The sequence below is a fragment of the Neoarius graeffei genome, chromosome 17 (assembly GCF_027579695.1).
Source record: "Neoarius graeffei isolate fNeoGra1 chromosome 17, fNeoGra1.pri, whole genome shotgun sequence".
NCBI classification, from domain to species: Eukaryota; Metazoa; Chordata; class Actinopteri; order Siluriformes; family Ariidae; genus Neoarius; species Neoarius graeffei.
In genome coordinates, this window is record NC_083585.1 from 59,304,287 (window position 1) to 59,328,472 (window position 24,186).

Below are 24,186 nucleotides of genomic sequence, written 5' to 3' on the forward strand. Positions count from 1 at the left end.
TACCATGTCAGTATAAACTTTGGAATATAATTCACTGGTATGTAGGCTTGTTACACAATTGATTGTTTATTTAAACAACTTACCACTTATAAAATGATCGGAGCAGACTTTGCTGTGTTTGGAAGGCTGATAATCCTTGTGGTTGATTCTCGCAAGCCATAGATTTCTCCTTTGTATGCTGAGTTTCTTTGTTTGCTCGCCTTCGTGCTCCCGTACAGTGGGAATTCCATAAAAGCTCCGCTTGACGTCATCATCTGACCTATTACGACAGCCGTGAATACAACAGGTGTGCACCATTGCTAGCTTTAAATAGTAATAATGTAATTATAAATGTAAATAATATATAAATAAATGTAACTCGCGCATTACAATGTGTGTTCAGTGACCTGTACGGTAAGCTTGCCCTACAAGATGGCCGCCACCAGGGAATCCCCGACTCTGTGACGTAATGTGAAAACTATCTATACAAGTGTACTTCCATGGCAGGAAAAAAACTACATTTTGCTGCCTATGTAGTCCCCTATTTATACAAATAGGAGTCATTCAGGATTCAGCCATGTTTTTGCTCGGCGTTAGCAACAGTTAGCGGTTTTTAGCTTTCTCCTGAAATGTTTTCTTTTATTTCTTCTTCCTCAGGGTAGTAAAACTCGCTTTCGCTGTGAACACTGTCGTTATCGCTATCCATACTGTAAAATTAATGCTATTATGCTGAGAAATGCTGGCAAAAATTTATAAGATTTTTGATAATCTTATAAATAAATCTGATAAAAAAAAGATAAATGTTGACAAAAAATTCTACTATGTTTGTTGTTGTTGTGAACTAGCGAGTCACCAGAGGTCCATAACTGGGGTCCGTATCATAGGATACGGACCCGCTCGCCAGCCAATCAGAGCGCAGGATTTGATGGAAACCGGACCGCGAAAAAAATAAATAGAGAATATTACACGGTGGCGCGGAGATATGAAGTTACCTTTGAATGCTGAATGTATATATTTTTCAACACAAGAAGATAAACTTCATATCTTTGCACCACCGTGTAATGTTCGTTATATTATATGGACACATCCACAAAAAAAATAAAATAAAATACGCAAGTTAAATCAAAAGGATTTTAAATTTGAACCGGTTCGCCATTTTGACAACGTGCATCTATCTAGTCAGTGAGAAAACACTGGGAGTGACGTCATTGGAGTGAAATATCTGGAATTATTATACATCCAGGACACTTTTTTGATGGAATAAAAACATGTTCTATTCCTTTCTAGCGGGTTTCATTCATTTGGTTAAATATCATGCAATATTGTTAGCATATCGCTAATCCTATGTGTATTACATCACTCTACCCAATGGAGGATGAGCGTTGAATATGGTTTCCGATATCGCACGGTTGTCAAGACATGACATCACACGTCAGAGACGTAAAACTTCTGTAGTGGTGAGCGATTGGGACAATTTGTAAACAAACATGGCCGCCAGGTTCGCGTCGTTAAATAAGGAAGATTTTGAGAGAATTTTGAAAGAGAAAGACGCGTTGAACACCCGAAAGGAATGTGTACATATAATAATAATAATAATAATAATAATAATAATATTGGCTGGCGCCCTGTGATGACCTGGCGACTTGTCCAGGGTGTACCCCGCCTTTCGCCCGTAGTCAGCTGGGATAGGCTCCAGCTTGCCTGCGACCCTGTAGAAGGATAAAGCGGCTAGAGATAATGAGATGAGATGAGATATTGGCTGGCTTTTTTTCATGGTCTATCAGATGTACAGTGGTGCTTGAAAGTTTGTGAACCCTTTAGAATTTTCTATATTTCTGCATAAATATGACCTAAAACATCATCAGATTTTCACACAAGTCCTAAAAGTAGATAAAGAGAACCCAGTTAAACAAATGAGACAAAAATATTATACTTGGTCATTTATTTATTGAGGAAAATGATCCAATATTGCATATCTGTGAGTGGCAAAAGTATGTGAACCTCTAGGATTAGCAGTTAATTTGAAGGTGAAATTAGAGTCAGGTGTTTTCAATCAATGGGATGACAATCAGGTGTGAGTGGGCACCCTGTTTTATTTAAAGAACAGGGATCTATCAAAGTCTGATCTTCACAACACATGCTTGTGGAAGTGTGTCATGGCACGAACAAAGGAAATTTCTGAGGACCTCACAAAAAGCATTGTTGATGCTCATCAGGCTAGAAAAGGTTACAAAACCATCTCTAAAGAGTTTGGACTCCACCAATCCACAGTCAGACAGATTGTGTACAAATGGAGGAAATTCAAGACCATTGTTACCCTCCCCAGGAGTGGTCGACCAACAAAGATCACTCCAAGACCAAGGCGTGTAATAGTAGGCGAGGTCACAAAGGACCCCAGGGTAACTTCTAAGCAACTGAAGGCCTCTCTCACATTGGCTAATGTTAATGTTCATGAGTCCGCCATCAGGAGAACACTGAACAACAATGGTGTGCATGGCAGGGTTGCAAGGAGAAAGCCACTGCTCTCCAAAAAGAACATTGCTGCTCTTCTGCAGTTTGCTAAAGATCACGTGGACAAGCCAGAAGGCTATTGGAAAAATGTTTTGTGGATGGATGAGACCAAAATAGAACTTTTTGGTTTAAATGAGAAGCATTATGTTTGGAGAAAGGAAAACACTGCATTCCAGCATAAGAACCTTATCCCATCTGTGAAACATGGTGGTGGTAGTATCATGGTTTGGGCCTGTTTTGCTGCATCTGGGCCAGGACGGCTTGCCATCATTGATGGAACAATGAATTCTTAATTATAACAGTGAATTCTAAAGGAAAATGTCAGGACATCTGTCCATGAACTGAATCTCAAGAGAAGGTGGGTCATGCAGCAAGACAACGACCCTAAGCACACAAGTCGTTCTACCAAAGAATGGTTAAAGAAGAATAAAGTTAATGTTTTGGAATGGCCAAGTCAAAGTCCTGACCTTAATCCAATGGAAATATTGTGAAAGGACCTGAAGCAAGCAGTTCATGTGAGGAAACCCACCAACATCCCAGAGCTGAAGCTGTTCTGTACGGAGGAACGGGCTAAAATTCCTCCAAGCCGGTGTGCAGGACTGATCAACAGTTACCGCTAACGTTTAGTTGCAGTTATTGCTGCACAAGGGGGTCACACCAGATACTGAAAGCAAAGGTTCACATACTTTTGCCACTCACGGATATGTAATATTGGATCATTTTCCTCAATAAATAAATGACCAAGTATAATATTTTTGTCTCATTTGTTTAACTGGGTTCTCTTTATCTATTTTTAGGACTTGTGTGAAAATCTGATGATGTTTTGGGTCATATTTATGCAGAAATATAGAAAATTCTAAAGGGTTCACAAACTTTCAAGCACCACTGTATTCCATTCAGCTACTCGTCTTTGACTCGTTCAGTATCATGCTCGCTGAATGGAATATATCTGATAGACCACTCAACGCCAGCCAATATTATTTAAACATGTCACTCAGATCCGTGATGTATTTTGTATGAAAAATGTGAGTTTTTCAACACAAGAAGATAAACTTTGTATCTTCAAGCCAGCGTGTGATTTTCTTTTTATTATATCGACACATTCACAAACAAAAAGTCGCAAAATTTATCAAAACAACTTATTCATCGATTTCCTCACGAGTGACAGGTAGAGATTAACTGTATGTCCCGGTTTTGGTTCTCCATGTCCCGGATGGAGCTCGGATGAAAAATACAAGTGGTGTATTTCACAGTAAAACGCTTGGGTTTATATGGATTATCATATCGTATAGTGTGGTGTAGCAAAGTGTGGCGCAGTACAGCATTGCAGAGTATGGTGTGGCATAGTGTAGTGGCACAAGCAGTATAGTAGCACCACATAACATAGTATAGTATGGTATAGTGCAATATAATCTGGTATATCTTAGTGTAGTATGGTGTAGTGTAGTATGGCATAGTATAGTGTGGTGTGGTACAGTGTGGTGTTGCATTGCATAATGTGTGGCATTACATATACAAATGCGCATGTTAATAAGTATGGAACGCTGTGGTTTTACTCTTCTATACTGTGATTTTTACCAAGGTATGCCATGGTCATACTATACTATGGAACACTGTGGCTATACTATCATATACTGCACTGTTTCATGCCACTTTATTGTGCCCTACACAGTACCCTGACTGACTTTGGCATGACACATTATGATCATACTGTGGTGTACTATGATTGTACTGTTGTGCGCCAGGGTTATACTATGGAACACTGCTTATACGGTAGTATACTATGTTTTCATGATATTTTATGGTTTACTACAGAATGTCATGCTTCCACTTACACCACAATTATACTACACTATACCATACCATATTATAATATACTATGTTATACTATGCTGGAGCACACTACATTATACTATGTCTATACTGCACTATACTCCACTGCACTATGCTGTACTGTAATATACTACACTGAACTATGCATTACTATGTTATACCATGCTATACCACACTATGCTGTGCTGTACTATGCTATAGTATGCTATACCAGTGTTGTACTCGAGTCACTAAACCTCGAGTCCAAGTCCAGTCTTGAGGCCTCAGTGTTCAAGTCCAAGTCATGAAAGAAAATTTCAAGTCGAGTCCACTATTGATCTGAGTCGAGCCCCATTTGACGATGTCTGTTGCTGCCTTTATGTGAAAGCGTCTCTGCTACTGTGTTGGACTAACGTTGCTGCTCGACTGCCCCATTTTAGTTAACAGGCTACAGATAAACTCTTGTTCATCGCTCAGCAAGTCCCGCCCACTATCAACAGAGCAAATAACAGAGGGTTAACACTAGCTAGTTCATCACTCAGCAAACAAGCCCCGCCTACTATCAACAGAGCAATGAACATAGCTTGTCACTTCCTTCTCTGGGTGGAGTCTCGCCAAATGACGATTGAAGTTCGAGGTTGTCCCCGTCATCTCCTCGATAGTTCTTCTACATATGGAACACACAGCAGTGCATTTTTTCCCACTGCACGAGAAGTCTGTATCAGCAAAGCGGACAATCCTTAGGGGCGTCTCTCCAGGCATTTTAGCGCCGTTAACATTAGTTTGTTCCCGAACATGATGTATGACCAGGTGACTGTGGACAAAATTAGTATAAAAATTTATGTAGATATAAATATCTTATGCCAAATTATTATGGCATGTTACAAAAAATAAAAAAATCCGAGTCCTCGTCTCCAATTTACGAGTCCGAATGCAGTTAATGCACGAGTCCGAGTCATCAGTGCTCAAGTCCAAGTCAAGTCACGAATCGGACTTGAGTCCAAGTCCTGGACTCAAGTACTACACGCCTGTGCTATACTATACCATATTATACTGTACCATACCACTATGACTATACTATGTTTTAAGAGTACTCAATGGTTTGTCATTGGAACACTGTGGCATTACCCTGGTACAGTATGATCGTACTAAAATATACTCTGGTTTTCTACGGTACATCATGGTTGTCTCATCTCATCTCATTATCTGTAGCCGCTTTATCCTGTTCTACAGGGTCGCAGGCAAGCTGGAGCCTATCCCAGCTGACTACGGGCGAAAGGCGGGGTACACCCTGGACAAGTCGCCAGGTCATCACAGGGCTGACACATAGACACAGACAACCATTCACACTCACATTCACACCTACGCTCAATTTAGAGTCACCAGTTAACCTAACCTGCATGTCTTTGGACTGTGGGGGAAACCGGAGCACCCGGAGGAAACCCACGCGGACACGGGGAGAACATGCAAACTCCACATAGAAAGGCCCTCGCCGGCCACGGGGCTCGAACCCGGACCTTCTTGCTGTGAGGCGACAGCGCTAACCACTACACCACCGTGCCGCCACATCATGGTTGTATTATACTATATACTATTGGACTCTGTGTGTGTGTGTGTCGGGGGGGGGGGGGGGGGGGGGGGGGGTTTCTACACTATACTATGTTTTTCATTTATTTGTTTGTTTGTTTTTAAATAGAACCACTCTCGTTTCCAGTGGAAGACTATGCTCGTACCCTGGTGCAGTTTGATCATACTGTAGGATACTTTAGTTTTACTATGGTACAGCATGGTTATACTCTACTGTACCATGGAACTCTGTGGTTATACAATACTGGTTTTGTGGTACTCAGTAGTGTTGTGTTTGTAAAATCATATTCAAGCGTACACGCTTGTCTTGTTGTAAAAGTGGAAAATGATAAGTGCAGCTCACATTCTTGCTCCGCTAGAGACGTAACTGTTTAATTCTTTTTTTTTTTATCTCAGTGATATTTTCCCCCATTTCAAGCAGTTTAATTCAGTACAATCCCTCACTGGACTCCAGCATGATCTGGGACAAAGAGAGAAATCCAAATGACCTTCAGATTCAGGCAGAAAAAAAAAAGTCCATTATGCATCAGCTCCTTATGTGAGGGAGATCACAGCGCCCTTATCCAACCGCAGATCAAATTTCAGCTCAAACCCGCATGCAGGTCCGAGATAAAACAACGGAAATAACAGCTTACCAATGATTCCTAATCTTAAGGCGACAAATGTTCATCTTATCGCTTTATGGTTGCGTTAACAACATTTACCAGAATGGTATTCGCAAATGTCATGCATGTAGCATTTATTAATATAATTTGAAATCCAGATGTTTTTCCACTTGCCAGTGTGCAACAGTTCATGTGAAAGGTGACGGCGGTTGAGGTGAGTGTTGGGAGCTGGGTTAGAGTTTATACCCTTTCTTATATTTATATGATGTTGAATGAAATCCAAAAACATTGCCCTCAGTTGAATCCAGACAGATATCTCATCAAATCCCTGGGCATGACAGATCAATAGTTAACCAGATCCGTGTGTGTGTTTGGAGGAAAGGACGACCATCGAACCAACCCTGCAAAGCACACCTCATTCCTTCATGAAAAAGAGTGAATTCAGTTTAAATGGAGTTTTGTTCAAGAAGAGGTTCAGGGCCAAACATTACTGAGTGAAAATTAATTGGAAAGAGATAAGCGAATTTCATGAATTTTAAAAAAGGCTATGGAATTGGGAAGAGAGAAAAAAACACGAGAGAGGGAGAACAAAAGAAAGAGATAGACAGGGAAAGAAAGACTGAGCGAGAGACAGAGAACAAAATAGAGAGAGAGAACAAAAGAAAGAAAGAAAAGAAAAGATGGAGAGAATGAAATAGAGAGAGAAAGAGAGACCAAGAAAGAGAGAGAGCAAGTGAGCAGGGGGACAGAGAAAGAAAGAAAGAAAGAAAGAAAGAAAGAAAGAAAGAAAGAAAGAAAGAAAGAAAGAAAGAAAGAAAGAAAGAAAGATTGAGAGAGAGTGGGGGATAGAGAGAATGACAAAGAAAGAGATTGAGAGAGATAGAGAAACAGAGAGTGAGAGAGTGAGAGAGAGAGCAGGGGGAGAAAGAAAGAGAGAAATTGAGAGAGAGACAGAGAGAATGAAATAGAGAGAGAAAGAGAGACCGAGAAAGAGAGAGAGCAAGCGAGCAGGGGGACAGAGAGAGAAAGAAAGAAAGAAAGAAAGAAAGAAAGAAAGAAAGAAAGAGATTGAGAGTGGGGGATAGAGAGAATGACAAAGAAAGAGATAGAGAGAGAAAGAGAGACAGAGAGCGAGAGAGAGAGAGAGCAGGGGGGAGAAAGAAAGAAAGAAAGAAAGAAAGAAAGAAAGAAAGAAAGAAAGAAAGAAAGAAAGAAATTGAGAGAGAGACAGAGAGAATGAAATAGAGAGAGAAAGAGAGACCATGAAAGAGAGAGAGCAAGCAAGCAGGGGGACAGAGAAAGAAAGAAAGAAAGAAAGAAAGAAAGAAAGAAAGAAAGAAAGAAAGAAAGAAAGAAAGAAAGAAAGAGATTGAGAGTGGGGGATAGAGAGAATGACAAAGAAAGAGATAAAGAGAGACAGAGAGCGAGAGAGAGAGAGAGAGAGCAGGGGGGAGAAAGAAAGAAAGAAAGAAAGAAAGAAAGAAAGAAAGAAAGAAAGAAAGAAAGAAAGAAAGAAAGAAAGAAATTGAGAGAGAGACAGAGAGAATGAAATAGAGAGAGAAAGAGAGACCATGAAAGAGAGAGAGCAAGCAAGCAGGGGGACAGAGAAAGAAAGAAAGAAAGAAAGAAAGAAAGAAAGAAAGAAAGAAAGAAAGAAAGAAAGAAAGAAAGAGATTGAGAGTGGGGGATAGAGAGAATGACAAAGAAAGAGATAGAGAGAGAAAGAGAGACAGAGAGCGAGATAGAGAGAGAGAGAGAGCAGGGGGGAGAAAGAAAGAAAGAAAGAAAGAAAGAAAGAAAGAAAGAAAGAAAGAAAGAAAGAAAGAAATTGAGAGAGAGACAGAGAGAATGAAATAGAGAGAGAAAGAAAGATAGAGACGGAGAGAGAGATTACCACCCAGGAAAAAATTTGGAATAAGTCTCACGTTCAGCTATTTTCTCCGTCCCATCCAGAAAGAGTCATTTCCATTTTTACAACACATTGAAAAGGTTTTATGAGCCGTCTGTCATCACGGACACGTGAAGGGTATGACATCGGGGGGACTGGGATCATAGAGTCTCTTCTTCTCTGCTCATGGAAGAGAGGGATGTAAAAAACATGACGGCTTTACATGAAGGCTGGAGTACAGTGGTATATGTTTTGTTAAAGTGGTTGACACACTTCATGCTCTTTTTCCATACCTTGGTGTATCTAATTTTCCGGACCGTTACCCTTATGGCTGAGGGATTCGATTTCAGAGAACACCTCACAAGATCAGAGCACGAATATCAGATTTATGAAAAATGAAAAACACTGGGTAAGGTGAGGAGTGAGAAGGTTAGGGACTGGAGAAGAAAGACTGAGTGCTATATGAATGGAGAGAAAAAGAGAGAGAAATTGGGAACTTGAGCGGGAGGCAGGATTGCTCGAGCGATGCGATGCACTTTTCTCTGTGGCGTGATGGAGCGGTGGCTTTGCTGGCTTTGGCACCTTTCTGTGCTGATATATTTAGGGGATTCGAAGGCAAAGGCCTCGACCTAATCTCCTGCATCTCCCTGCCGCTATGTTACTCTGCAAACACCGCTATTTGCCTTTATCTCTCCACCAGGCTGTCTGAGTCCCACCTCTCCTGACAGATGGAGAAAGAGAGAAAGAGATCACTACTGATTTTTTTCAAACTGAGGTTTAGAGAGCATGAGTCTGCTGGGGGAAAAAAAGTAAAAGTGTCTGAGTATGAACTACACAGTAAGAAAAAAGGTTTAAATAGTTCTTCTGAGGGAACCTGGGGTAGATGTACTACAGAATGAAGCACTGGGGTATATTATGGCTTAATGGCAGACACTATACAGTAGATTCACCGTGAACATAATATAGTACACTCTGATTATACCATGGTACAATATGATTTACCCTGAGCTACTATGGCTGTACTCTACTGCTTACACTGTGTACATGATTCATGTGTAGACTCATCTGTGTTGGTAAATGACACTATAGAGACTAAACTTTTGTTCCAACACATAAGGACTCAGACTTAGCCGAATTTTCGACTGGCTTACTCCAGTCCTTGTCAAGGAATGACCCTCTGCTTCTGGCACATGACTTTATCTCCAGATCTACAGGAAACAAACAGACACAGACCAATACTTGAACTTCAATTCTAGCCATCCCCTGGAACACAAATTAGGAGTAATCCAGACACGCTTCCACAGGGCTAACACCATCATTACAGACCCAGAGGACATACAGGAAGAAAATAGAATACATCACTCAGGCACTCGAGAAGTGCGGGTATCACCAGTGGGCGATTGACAAGGCTACTCAACCCAAACCCCATCAACCTAGAGAATAACACTGACAAAAAGACCCAGGACAGAACCATAGAGACCTTATCGTTCTTCCCTACATCAGAGGGCAATCTGAAGCACTCCAGAGGATCGTCAGATCCCATGGGATTAAAAACTTGCATAAAACCCACCTCCACCCTGAGAAGTCTTCTTGTTGCCCCCAAGGGTAGAAGTCCCAAGGAGGAAAAGTGCGGGATTGTCAACCGGATTCCTTGCCAGGGAAAAACTTCCAAAGGCCAGTGTAGAGAAAGTCACATAGGTGAAACAGAACGCTCATTGAAAACCAGGTTCTCAGAACAGAAATGACCCAGCTTGACAATGTCAGAGGTATCACAACACATCCATTTAGAATCACCGGGACATACAGTCACGCTTGACACAGTGGAAATACTAGACAGTGAACCAGATTTCTTCACTAGAGGAGTAAAAGAAGCCATCTATATCAGGGCCCTTCAACCGACTCTAAACAAAGATGGCAGGGGTTTCTGGTTATCGACAACTTTTGATCCTCTGCTCCAATCGCATAAGTCGTGTGCCGGAAGCAGAGAGTCATTCCTTGACAAGGAATCGAGGAAAACAGTCGAAAATTTGGGTAAGTCTGAGTCCTTATGTGTTGGAACAAAAGTTTAATGTACATGATGTTGGTACTATGCTCGGCTGTGGAGTGTTGGAGGTGTGGAACACCATGGTTCTACTTTAGTATATTGCACTATATTATTGTTTTACTATAGTACACTATGATTTTCCTATATTGTACTATACTATAGTTTTATTTTGGTACATAATATTTCTTCTGTATGACTGTACACAATATATATATATTGGTTTACTATACAGCAGTACACAATAATCATTCTTCAATATGGTACAGCAGCGGTTAGAACTGACTTCGGAGAGACAGACTGGTTCCCAGTAGGCAAAGGTGTGTGACAGTGTTGTATTCTGTCACCTATTCTCTTCAATATATATGTGAAGTATATCATGAGAAAGGCCCTTGATGGCTACGAACCTGATTTCACTATTGGCTGAAGAAGCTTGTGCAACATCCGCTATGTGGATGATACCACACTCATCGCTCACTCTGAAGAGAAGTTAGAAGAACTAATTGATTGAGTGAAGGATGCTCGTGCTGACCTTGGTCTATATCTAAATGTGGCCAAAATGAAGGCAATGATGATAGGAAATGCTGAAGATTGTACAATTCCAGTTGACGGTACCAACATTGAAATGCTTGATAGCTTCAGTTTTCTTGGCTCTCTCGCTGTAAATGATCATGGTAGTCTGAAGGAAGTGAAGAGGAGAATTGCCATGGCAAAATCTGCAGTGACGGACATGACTGAGATATGGAAAGATAAATCCATCACAAAAGCCACTAAAATCAGGCTTATGGAAACACTAATATTCCCTGTGATGACTTATGGATGTGAATATTGGGAATTGAGTAGAGCAGCAAAAGACCAGATATTGTTGTTTGCGTTATGGTGCTGGTGAAGACTCCTGCGTATTTTATGGTGTGATCGCAAAACAAATGAGTGGGTGTTAAATGAGATCGGTGTATGAAAGCGATCGCTGTTAAACTGTATTCAGTTCCGCAAACTGACGTATTTTGGTCATCGTTCCAGACGGCAGGGCAACAATCTAGAAAATATAATTTTGCAAGGAAAAGTGGCTGGTAAGAGGAAGTGCGGCAGGCAAAAGATCAGATTTGTCAATAACATCAAGGAGATGACAGGCCTTCCAATCAACGAGGCCACGCGATTGGCTGAAGATAGGGAAAGATGGCGAGCTTTGTCGTTAAGAGTCACTATGGGATGGTGACCAGCCCGAAGGACAGTAGTAATATGGTACTATACTATGATGTAGTTTGGTTCTACTATAGTGTACTATACTGTTCCTGTCCTATGGAACATGATAGTATGACTTTATTATGGTATGGTATGATTATGACTTTATTATGGTACACTCTGGTTCGCCAACATTGTACTATCAAGTCAAAGTCCCTGTCACGCCAGAATCTGGTCTTCCCAGGAAGTCCCCTGTCCCAGTACTAACCAGCTCTTTAAAGCGTATGGGTGTGGCACCGATCTCCATTTCGATAGCCCTCAGCCTCTCGCCTATACAGCTAGGGTTACAGTGGGGGGCTGGGCCTCTGGTAACCGTGAGAGTTTGACTTCCCTACTCTCATCTGTATTGCAGCATGCCTTGCCAGATGGTAGTAGGCACCATTTTTATGATGGTCTTTGGTACGACCCGACCACAAGTGGAACTCGCGATCTCCCGGTTGAGAGGCGGACACGTTAACCACTAGGCCAACTCGTGGTCACATTGTACTCTACTATAGTTTTATTATAGTATGCAAAATATCCATTATACTATGCTATATAATGGTTTTACAATAGTACACAATAATAATGCTTCTATATTGTACTGTACTAGGGTTTTAGTATGATATAGTTTGGCTCTGCTATATTGTACTTACTATGGTTTTATTACCATAGTAAGTATAGTACAGTAGGGTAAAGCCATGGCCTAAAGGTTAGAGAAGCAGGTTTGGCACCAAAAGGCCGCCGGTTCAATTCCCTGGACCAGCAGGAATGGCTGAAGTGTCCTTGACCAAAGCATCTAACCCCCAACTGCTCCCCAGGCTGCTCTGGGTGTGTTGTATGTCACTCTGGATAAAAGCATCTGCTAAATGCCTGTAATGTAATATGCACTGTAATATAATGCAATTACGGCACTATACTATGGTTTTACTATGGAACACTATAGTTATACTAGATTGTGCTGTATTATTGCTGTACTATGGGACACCTTAGTTCCACTATACTGGATCATACTATTAGTTTGCTATAAAACACTATGGTTATACTATACTGTACTCTACTATTGCTATACTATGGTACGCTCTAGTTCTATTATGTTGTACTATCCCAGCTGACTATGGGCAAAAGGCGGGGTACACCCTGGACAAGCCGCCAGGTCATCACAGGGCTGACACACAGACACAGACAACCATTCACACTCACATTCACACCTACGCTCAATTTAGAGTCACCAGTTAACCTAACCTGCATGTCTTTGGACTGTGGGGGAAACCGGAGCACCCGGAGGAAACCCACGCGGACACGGGGAGAACATGCAAACTCCGCACAGAAAGGCCCTCGCCAGCCACTGGGCTCAAACCCGGACCTTCTTGCTGTGAGGCGACAGCGCTAACCACTACACCACCGTGCCGCCCTGATACTCTGGTTCTCCTATATTGTATTATATCCCTCATCAAAAAGTTCCCATGCCGGGAGTGGCCAAGGATGGCTCACGTGTACCTTACCTAAAAAGGTACACAAAGTTACCTTGAAGTCTATAATAATGAGCCCTAGGAGGTACATTAGTGTAGCTTGTACCTTGGGGGACAGAAAAGAACTCCGACTGTACCCCCAGTTCTAATATACTGCACTATACTATGGTTTCACCGCAATATATTACTGTTATTCAGTATGTTAAAGTGATCTTTGCTTGGTCTTCTGAGGGAACTCCTAAGGGTTCTCTGTGAAACTCAAATCTAGAGTTTAGATGTTCCCTTTTTTCATTCATTTCACTTTCTAACCATGTAAAAATAATTTTCCAGGAAATGCTATCCATTTTTTTTTTTTATTTAAAAACTGCTCATATTTTGAAGCTGAATAATTCTTCAGTTCTCCTGTTTATCACAGAGATGCCATTGTGAACATAACAGAGCTGTCATAAATACCATCGTATCCGTGGTGTTCATTTTTACAAAATATATAAAGCAGCAATTTGAAATAAAACTCTTGATGTAAGAACAAACCAAACATTTCAAGAATGTACAACGTGTCATTTAGCGGTTAAAGTCAGGTCCTGCTGGACCGCTAAAAGTAAAGCGTACATTTGCATGAATGTGGTCAGCTTCATTGAAGTATTTTATCAGCTTTATGAGCTTTGTAACATCTCTGGTGAGCTCACTCCCAAATCAGTGTGGTTGACCACGCTCTCATAAACGTGGTCACCTGACCCAAAGGCAACCAGATACGTCGGCTCGTCTAGGAGAATAATTACAATACTTAATGATATGCGTATGAGGGGCAAGAGCTGGTATAAATCAGCTTTAGTTCTCGGCAGCAGGGTCTTGGATGGCTTTTATGACCCAGAAAACACGGCTTAGCCGAGCCAGGAATATTAACCCATCGTTGGGATGTAAAAGCGCAGCTTCGGAATAGTTCAAACATGTGGCAAAATATTTTCCACATGGCATCGATGCCTTGAAAGACACATTTATATTTACTTTAGCGAATGATATACTGTATATACAGAATGTTTTGCTTATCGTGAATTTAGATTTCTACAACATAGCTAATTTTTTTTTCAAAGATGTGAAATGACCAAATCCATGATGAAGACTATTAGCGAATGCCACATAGTAAGCTACCCAGGACTTTAAACTCATTTCTATAATAATAGCTCATTCGCAGGAACATGCTATATTTTAACAAATTGAACCATATAACCGTTGATATGGCGATGCTTTCTGTAAGGAGATGTTTATTTAGGATATATTATATAGGCACGAGTGTTTTGCTGGGAAATACACCACTCGTATTTTTCTCACGAGCTCCATCCGGGACATGGAAAACCAAAACCGTGACATACATCTCTATACGTCACTCGTGAGGGACTCGATGAGTGAGTTGTTTTGATAAATTTGGGGACTTTTTGTTTGTGAATGTGTCGATATAATAAAAAGAAAATCACACGCTGGCTTGAAGATATGACGTTTATGTTCATGTGTTGAAAAACTCGCATTTTTCATACAAAATACATCACGGATCTGAGTGACATATTTAAATAATATTGGCTGGCGTTGAGTGGTATATCAGATATATTCCATTCAGTGAGCAGGATACTGAACGAGTCAAAGACGAGTAGCTGAATGGAATATATCTAATAGACCACGAAAAAAAAGCCAGCCAATATTATTATTATTATTATTATTATTATTATAGGGGAACCATCAGGGTCTTCTAGTCCTTCAGAGAAGCCCAAACATATCAGCATTTCAAATGTTATATTTATTTTTTTTTCATTCTTTCATTATTTCGTTATAATTATTCTCTTCTAATTCTAATTCTGCCTCATTTTCTATCAAATGTGCTTCAGAAATGAAAGCGTTACTGTCCCTGAAAACATTAAAATCGAGTTCTCCAATGAGATTTGTTTTGTTTGCTGTCTCCAGGCTGAGAAGAGTTTGAGCTGCTCACTCATTGGTTAGGACTTCATTGCCGGGACAGAAGGCCATGGCAGTGTATGTTTACACTACCGTTCAAAAGTTTGGGGTCACCCAGACAATTTTGTGTTTTCCATGAAAAGTCACACTTTTATTTCCCACCATAAGTTGTAAAATGAATAGAAAATATAGTCAAGACATTTTTCTGGCCATTTTGAGCATTTCATCGACCCCACAAATGTGATGCTCCAGAAACTCAATCTGCTCAAAGGAAGGTCAGTTTTATAGCTTCTCTAAAGAGCTCAACTGTTTTCAGCTGTGCTAACGTGATTGTACAAGGGTTTTCTAATCATCCATTAGCCTTCTGAGGCAATGAGCAAACACATTGTACCATTAGAACACTGGAGTGAGAGTTGCTGGAAATGGGCCTCTATACACCTATGGAGATATTGCACCAAAAACCAGACATTTGCAGCTAGAATAGTCATTTACCACATTAGCAATGTATAGAGTGGATTTCTGATTAGTTTAAAGTGATCTTCATTGAAAAGAACAGTGCTTTTCTTTCAAAAATAAGGACATTTCAAAGTGACCCCAAACTTTTGAACGGTAGTGTATCTATGAAGTGACAGATGAATTAACCAATCAGATTTTGATTTATAGTGGAAGGGACCAAAAATTTATCGCCCTCGGCCTTCTCAAAGGCCAAAGAGAGCTTAACCGCGAGTCTGTGCCGTCAGTGCAACAGTGAAGTCACCTTCCAGCCGGTGTAGCGTTCATCAGTAGTGTTCGCAAATGCTAATAAAGCGATCAAGCCACTGCTATCGAGAGCAAGTAGCACAGGCTAACGACCGAGAAACTAAGATTTCGGTCTCCAGACTCTTCTTCCACACTGCACGATCACTACAGTATTTTTCACTCAGACTCAAGTATTCATTTCCCTGTGTAATTTACTGAGTTACTTTTAAAATCAACATCAAAAGCTACACACAACAGAGCAACCTGGCAGCCTGCCGCTAATTACTTACAAAATCCTTTGCCCTGCTGCTTTTTTGGTGTCTGGCTAAGGTTTGGCTGAGCTCAAGTCCCAGCTCTAATAGTAACGGTTTGCTACTGCTTGTAAACGTGCGTGAAGAATATCTAATGAAGTTTTGTCGCCTTTCGAGTGTTCAATGTGTCTTTCTCTTTCCCGGCGAACAAAGAAATGCTTCTGAGCATGCGTAGCAGAAAACTGTCATGTTGTCTTGACAACCATGCAATATCGTAAACCATATTCAACGCTCATTCTCCATCGGGTAGAGTGACGTAATATGCATAGGATAAGCGATATGCTAACAATATTGCATGCTATCAAACCGAATGAATGAAACTCACTTGAAGAGAATAGAACACATGTTTTTATTCCATTGAAAAAGTGTCCTGGATGTATAATAATTCCTGCCAATGACATCACTCCTAGTGTTTTCCCACTGACTAGATAGACGCGCGTTGTCAAAATGGCGAACCGGTTCAAAATTAAAATTCTTTCAATTAACTTGAGTTTTGCTTTGTTTTTTGTGGACTTGTCCATATAATATAAAGAACATTACACAGTGGCGCGAAGATAGGAAGTTGATCTTCTCATGCTGAAAAGTATACATTCACCATTTGAAGATAAATTTCGTATCTTCGCACAACCGTGTAATATCCTCTGTATCTATGGAACGAGTCAACCATGATTTGGCAAAGTCTTCAGGATGGTAAAGTTTACACTTGAAGGGTTTCTTGTGAATGCAACAAGCTGCATTTTTTTTGCTGATTAAAGTCTGTGGGAATGACTGTTTGTAGCTTCTATAATGTAAGTCACAACAGGAGCTCACTTGTTCCACAACTTTAAATGTACTGTAGCTATAAACAGATAAAATGTAAGTTTTGGTATTAGGTTATATATATATGGGTCTGTCTCAGAAACTGGGTACTGTGGGGGTCCCCCACTAAATATACTCTCAGTCAATAAACTATACGGTTTTGAATGCTGATGTTGGTTTTAATTTGAAATAAAATGATGAAAGAAATAATACAGATAAAACTAAATCTTTGATGTGAATACTCTATTCAGAATTTGGCAAAAATTCTGCAAATTTGTGAAAAAATGGCAGCTTGATCTGGGACATGATAAACGGTCGACTCCATCGCATTCCCTTAAAAAGGCTGTAGTCCACTGAAAAGTCTACAGTTATCACTGATTGTATTTTAAGTTGTAGCTTTATCCACCTAAGGATTGGTGCGCTCACAGAATAATCATAACCGTAATAAAACATCATACAAAATATTTCATCACTGTTGTAACTCCATTTTCCGCAAACCCAAAACCAGTACGGTCGTGTGTTTTGATCTAAACGGAAAGCCTCAGGGTCAAGGTCACGACCTCACCAAAAGTAGGAACTTAAAATCACTACACCGTAGAAACATTTAGTTATAAATCTGCGATTTTGTTTTTTAAAACGAAAGCTGAAAGTTAGGTATAGAATATGTTTCTTACAGAATATGTTACGATGGTAGCTGGTCTTGTATGAATTTCTGAGCTATAAAATGAGTTGTGGTCTATTTTTTACCGTAGCGTGTTATTTGTGTGCGGAGAAGGACACGCATTAACAATTTGCATGTGTAGAATGGAATTTTCCACTCCAGCAGTTAGAAGTTGATCGTGCTTCCATTTGCGGTCTTTCTGTTACGCGAGTGATCTGTTCGGACGTTATCGCTGAAAAGGCGAGTTTTGACAGTTTTATTTTGTAACCATGGTCAATTTAGATCGAACTTTTGATCGAATCTACGGCCAGTCATTTTGCCCCGCCCCCACCTCGCGCTCCGTCCGGTGCTGTAGTGATGTCCCGTTGCTCACGCGCCGCAGCAGAGACCCGCGCGACCTTCAGCCGGTCCAGTCGCTGTTCTTTTACCACCGCCGTTATTCTCATCTTTCCGGTGTGTTCTTGATTTTTCCATTGTGTCCTATTTCGCCATATCAAATACCCAAAATGTATCATATTATTCATATTTAAGTGAATAATCAATTCAGTCATCATAACTTGGCATTTTTAACCCAAGCAATCAAAAAGAGGAAATGTATTCAATATTTTCACTCATCTGTGAAGGAGGGGCTTTAATTCTTCATGATGGAGTTATTTTATATGGAAATCAATTTTACAAAAGCATTTGAATTGGAATAAAAAAAAAATTGTCCACAGTGGAGGCCAGATAAAGCAAGATACTATCTTTATTCTTATTAAGCATGACAAAAGAAACATTGAGTGTTAGGGAAATGCGAAAAAAAGTAAAATTAGAAAATTTATTTTTTGACCATAATGTCCCAAATGAGAGACCAGTTTCTGAGATGGACCCATATATATATATATATATATATATATATATATATATATATATATATATATATACACACACACACACACACACTGTGCCTTTATGGGAAAATAATCAACTTCAAGATGGGAACAGGAGGTAACTCTTGCTGTATTTCCGAGGAATAATGTTCCAAATGTTCCATTAGCATATGAGTTGTTGTGTTTTGTTGTGGTTGTTGTTTTCAGCTGCTAACCTCATTTCTACGAGAACAGGAAGGAGTGCAGCACGGTATTTTGGAAATGCATTTATCTGAATCTCTATTAGGAATGACATCCTCTCGCAGGGTGTGTTAGTAGAGTGTGGGCTTTCATCGAGATGCACTTTGACTGTGTGTGTGTGTTGTTTTTGAGTCTGTCCTTCTGATGTGGAGTGGCACAGGGCCTTGGCGCACACTTTGGCACCACACCTCGTTCATTAAATTCAGTGTTGCTTTGTTGAAATATGGGCTCAGGGGATCCAAGGTTTTTTTTTTTTTGTTGGTTTTTTTTTTGGTTGCAAAACAAAGCCATGTTCCATTTCTTAGCAGAGACAGGAAGTGATTTAGCTTTCAGTCAAGAGAGCTTTTCTTTCCTGAGTGGTGTTACAAATTTCAAACAATATCCGGCTTTATGCCATTTCCTAAATTACATCACTAAAGTTTTTCATACTTGTTAAAAATATGCAATTGTAGATAAACAGCTGTCTATTTTAACTCTGCAAATTTTATCGTATCTACAGTATAATAACTAGATAGAGACTGTGACTAAAGTCAGAGGAATTTGCCCTAGCTGTTACAAACTGGGACATCTGGTCACTGTACCCTATAGATCTGGAATGGTAAGAGATAGAGAATGACGCTTGGTGAGGGAAAAGTTGCGCCCTGCCACCCTGAATAAAATAAAATTTAAAAACAAAAAACTGATTGAAAAAAAAAATCAGATATAAGTGATTTGAAAAAACTCCCGTTTTTCATGAATCATTCTGGATCAATGATCCAGATCAGCACCAAAAGTCATAGCAATAGAATTCAACCCAACTGTATTCTTCATGTGCAATTTAGTGATGATTGGTTGAAAACTGGGGGAGTAATAGCATACTAAAAATGTTAGGAGAATAATAGTATGAAGAAGAAAGTAGAAATATTCTGAGAGTAATAATTTCGCCAGCACTGCTCATGCAAATTAATAATATACGCAAATCCCCTTTCTCTTCCTCCAAGATTTATTCCTCTCTTTTTTCTTTGTGCAATAAAAAACACTCGAGGAAGCTAGTATGCTCAAAAAAATACCATCTCACCTTACACTACCGTTCAAAAGTTTCGGGTCACTTTGAAATGTCCTTATTTTTGAAAGAAAAGTACTGTTCTTTTCAATGAAGATCACTTTAAACTAATCAGAAATCCACTCTATACATTGCTAATGTGCTAAATGACTATTCTAGCTGCAAATGTCTGGTTTTTGGTGCAATATCTCCATAGGTGTATAGAGGCCCATTTCCAGCAACTCTCACTCCAGTGTTCTAATGGTACAATGTGTTTGCTCATTGCCTCAGAAGGCTAATGGATGATTAGAAAACCCTTGTACAATCATGTTAGCACAGCTGAAAACAGTTGAGCTCTTTAGAGAAGCTATAAAACTGACCTTCCTTTGAGCAGATTGAGTTTCTGGAGCATCACATTTGTGGGGTCGATGAAATGCTCAAAATGGCCAGAAAAATGTCTTGACTATATTTTCTATTCATTTTACAACTTATGGTGGTAAATAAAAGTGTGACTTTTCATGGAAAACACAAAATTGTCTGGGTGACCCCAAACTTTTGAACAGTAGTGTATATGCCTTACAGTTGTGTGGGCATTTCAAATGCTGGCTGATTGAAGTGCAGCAAAACTTCTCTTAGATGATTAGAAAATAATCTCAGGTGCAGTTGTCTGTCCGTTCGTGCCCGTTTTCTGTCCTGAACAGGAAAGTGAGTTGGGTTTTGGGTGTAAATACAAGACTGTCGCATCAACTCGCTGTAAAATTTCCGCTCAGTCGCACTCAGGAGTGCAAAACTGATATTTTGCCATGAGAAAGCGTCAAGTCAAATTCATTTTAAACACTAGCTATGGTATATCATGGCCTGGTATTCATATCTCGTATATCATTCTATCCACATTCACTGGATATGAGCAATCGTGTGCTCTGATTGGCTACTCTACTACTAATATATCAGCTCATATACCGTGAGTAGAGAAAAACAAAATGGCGGAGCACATCAAGTCAGATATATCACTTTATCAAGTATTTAAAAAAAAACAGAAATAGCTAAAAGAAAATAGGTGTTTTTTTTTTCCTTTTCCGCCCAAAATCTCCTGTTCCACACTCCAGCTCAGTCGGTGACAGTAATGCACCTTTATGTTGGTTTACCAACCACCAAAACACCCCAAAGAAGAAGAAGAAAACAGCAGCGTGTGTTGCTGAACCAACCGAGGATGAAATAAAAACTCGACTCAAAAACAAAACCCGTAAAAAATACAAAAAAAAAGCAACAAAATATGGAATGGAAGTATTTGATGGTAAGAACATCTCATCTCATTATCTGTAGCTGCTTTATCCTGTTCTACAGGGTCGCAGGCAAGCTGGAGCCTATCCCAGCTGACTACGGGCGAAAGGCGGGGTACACCCTGGACAAGTCGCCAGGTCATCACAGGGCTGACACATAGACACAGACAACCATTCACACTCACATTCACACCTACGCTCAATTTAGAGTCACCAGTTAACCTAACCTGCATGTCTTTGGACTGTGGGGGAAACCGGAGCACCCGGAGGAAACCCACGCGGACACGGGGAGAACATGCAAACTCCGCACAGAAAGGCCCTCGCCGGCCACGGGGCTCAAACCTGGACCTTCTTGCTGTGAGGCGACAGCGCTAACCACTACACCACCGTGCCGCCTGGTAAAAACATATCGGGTTTTTTTTTTATTTTTCAGGAATTATTATTAAAGCATTTTTCACAAATAGCTACTGCCATTTTGCCGGTTTGTTTACATTCTAAGCGGAAACGATTTTGTCAGACGTTTTGTATAAAGTTTTTATTTATCGAATTTGCAAAAAATCAAAATGGTCTGTTTCTCAAAACCCAGTGAATGTGGATAGAATAAAACAGTTATTCCACTCAATCTCGTCGTACATGGATTATAGACAACTCGGTGCTACGCGTCTCATCGGCTATCCGCTCATGTACGACTCGATTTCGTGGAATAACTGTTAATTACTTAACACAATGAAGAACAAAATGAAGAATCAAATGGGATAATTTGGTTCTTCAGTTGCACATGGATTAGGAACACTAGTTTAGTCAGAGTGAGTTGATTGAGATGTTGTTCAGTTGATCACTCCATGTAGAGCTATTGAGATTCAAAACCATAACCAAAGAGTTTCTGATTGCATACGGCAAAGCGACAAGGTGTTTCAAAGTTTTCCAGGTTTTTATGCATCCAGTTTTATCATGCATGAGTGAAAACTGTCCCCTTTCTGAGTTGATGTCTCTAACCCCTTAGCTAGTTTCTGATGCCTTCAGCTGAGTAATTTACATAAATGCATGTGATATGAACAAAAACCAACAGGTGACCTGTTACAGAATGGCTCATGGCTAGAAAACTAGAGTTGCTGAAATTCAGACAGTTTGGATCACTCCTGCTGTTATACGGTACACTCACCGGCCACTTTAATAGGAACTTGTTCTTGATTCTAAGATCCCTGTTCTTGGCTGCAGGAGTGGAACCCAATGTGGTCTGCTGTTGCATGATGAGATGCTTTTCTGCTCACCACGGTTGTAAAGAGTGATTATATGAGTTACTATATCCTTCCTGGCCAAAAAGCTCAAACCAATCTGTCCATTTTCTTCTGACCTCTCTTTCCAACAAGGCGTTTGTTTCCACCCACAGAACTGTCCCTCACTCGCTCAGTGCCCCCTGCACCATTCTGTGTATAGAGACTGTTGTGTGTGAAAACCTCAGGAGCTCAGCAGTTTCTGAAATGCTCAAACCAACACCCAGGGAAAGAAAGTCACACTTTGAGATCACAATTTTTCCCATTTTGATGTTTGAACATTGTGAATATTAACTGAAACTCTTGATTTGTATCTACATGATTTTATGGATTGTCCTGCTGTTAAGGGATTGGCTCATGAGATAACTGCACAAAACAGCAGGTGGATGGGTGTTTCTAATAAAGTGAGTGTATTTCCTCAAGTCCTTGGGTTGGTCTGCTGAAATATTTTGCTTGGTCAACGTCTAGACCACCCGATGATGACCTCTGGACTAGGAACTATTTAGAAGCCTGGTAGTGCGCCCATCCCTTCTACCAAATATGAATCAAATTCTTGATATTTCCAACCCTGAATGGACCAGTGGTTTGTTGATAATAGGTGCTGCATTCGACAGTGATATATTTTACAACACAGAGTATAAACCCAACCGTGAGCTGTAGTTCTGTACATGCACACACTCAAACTCCCTCAAGTGAGTAAGTCTGGTAAACTCATTCATTCATTCATTGCGGATGCTGCTTGTAGGCTCCATGGTGAACGGGTGGGGCTCGGCATCGGAGGAAGACGACCGGCCCTTTTCCAGCCACAGGTCCAGTGCGGGGAGCTCCTCCGATGGCTCCCTGTTCACCCACTGCAGCTTTGCCCGTGCGCTGGCAGCGGCCGCTGATAAGGCAGGGTACCGCCTGGATGGCACCAGCCTCACCAAGAGAGGTTTGTCTGTCTGTCTGTGGTGGGAGGACATGGTGGATTTTAACCATTTCATCAAGACAGTGCTGTCTTCTTTCCTCACTGGCTGTTGCTTTGATTCATCACACTGCGATGGGTTTTGAATTTCTCAAATTCTCGGCTAGTGGGTTGGTGATGGGACTAACACACTGACTGATTCTGCAATCATATTTGAAGTGTGTTTAAAGCTGACCTTTGGGAGATGAGCATGGCACAAGTAGGTGACATTAACATGGAATTTAAAAATGGATTGTTGTGCTCTTCTTTTTGTCGCCGCTTGGCTTGACTTGGCTTTTACTAGGTCTTGATAACAGCCACCCCGATGATAATCACTTCTTCCATGGCATCCATTTCACCTTCTCAAAAGTGCACGATGCCATGTTTTGTTTTGTTTTTTCCGCTACGAACTATCAAGGATGGTGATCGATCCAGATAGTTCTTATTTTCCTGATGCTTGCTGAACAAACATAGCTCTTCATCGCTTTAAACCAAGAGTACACCTCAGTCACAACCATGGTTTTGTCCTGTCCTCCTCTTACAGATCAATGCCTGGCCCTGAGACCTCGCCCTGCCAGTCCCTTCTCTACAGATGGCAGCACTGTGGGAACACACAGCCTCGGCCACCAACGGGCAGCACGGCCTACTTGCAAAAACAGAGGACCAGGTACAGCTGTGCACCGCAGGGATGCTAGTGCTGATGGTAAGACATGACTCTGGGCCACTTTTGAGGGGTTTGACTCAGTGGTGTAGCCAGCGATTATATTTGGGGGGTTGATTTCAGAAATCTGCAAAATAGAAAATTAAGTCATTATGTCGAAGAGATGGTGGGATTCAGAAAGTGTCATGTACAGTAATTATTAGAGAATAAATTAGCCAGCTTGACTGGTTTAGCTGCTGAAAACTTTAGTTTCACTCATGGGGAACTTTATATCCAGGTAAAGGCATCGTGTAAGTGTGTCTGTATATCTGAAAATCCTTTCCTTTGTTT

General features: G+C 40.6%; 1 protein-coding gene across 1 annotated transcript in view; it reads left to right on the forward strand.

Annotated features, from left to right (window-relative positions):
* The window catches only part of robo2 (roundabout, axon guidance receptor, homolog 2 (Drosophila)), a 553,585-nt gene that overhangs the window by 517,948 nt on the left and 11,451 nt on the right, over window positions 1–24,186 (forward strand). Inside the window, 2 exon segments of the mRNA XM_060943573.1 lie at window positions 22,998–23,183; window positions 23,740–23,898. Coding sequence (XP_060799556.1) covers window positions 22,998–23,183; window positions 23,740–23,898 — 345 coding nt within the window.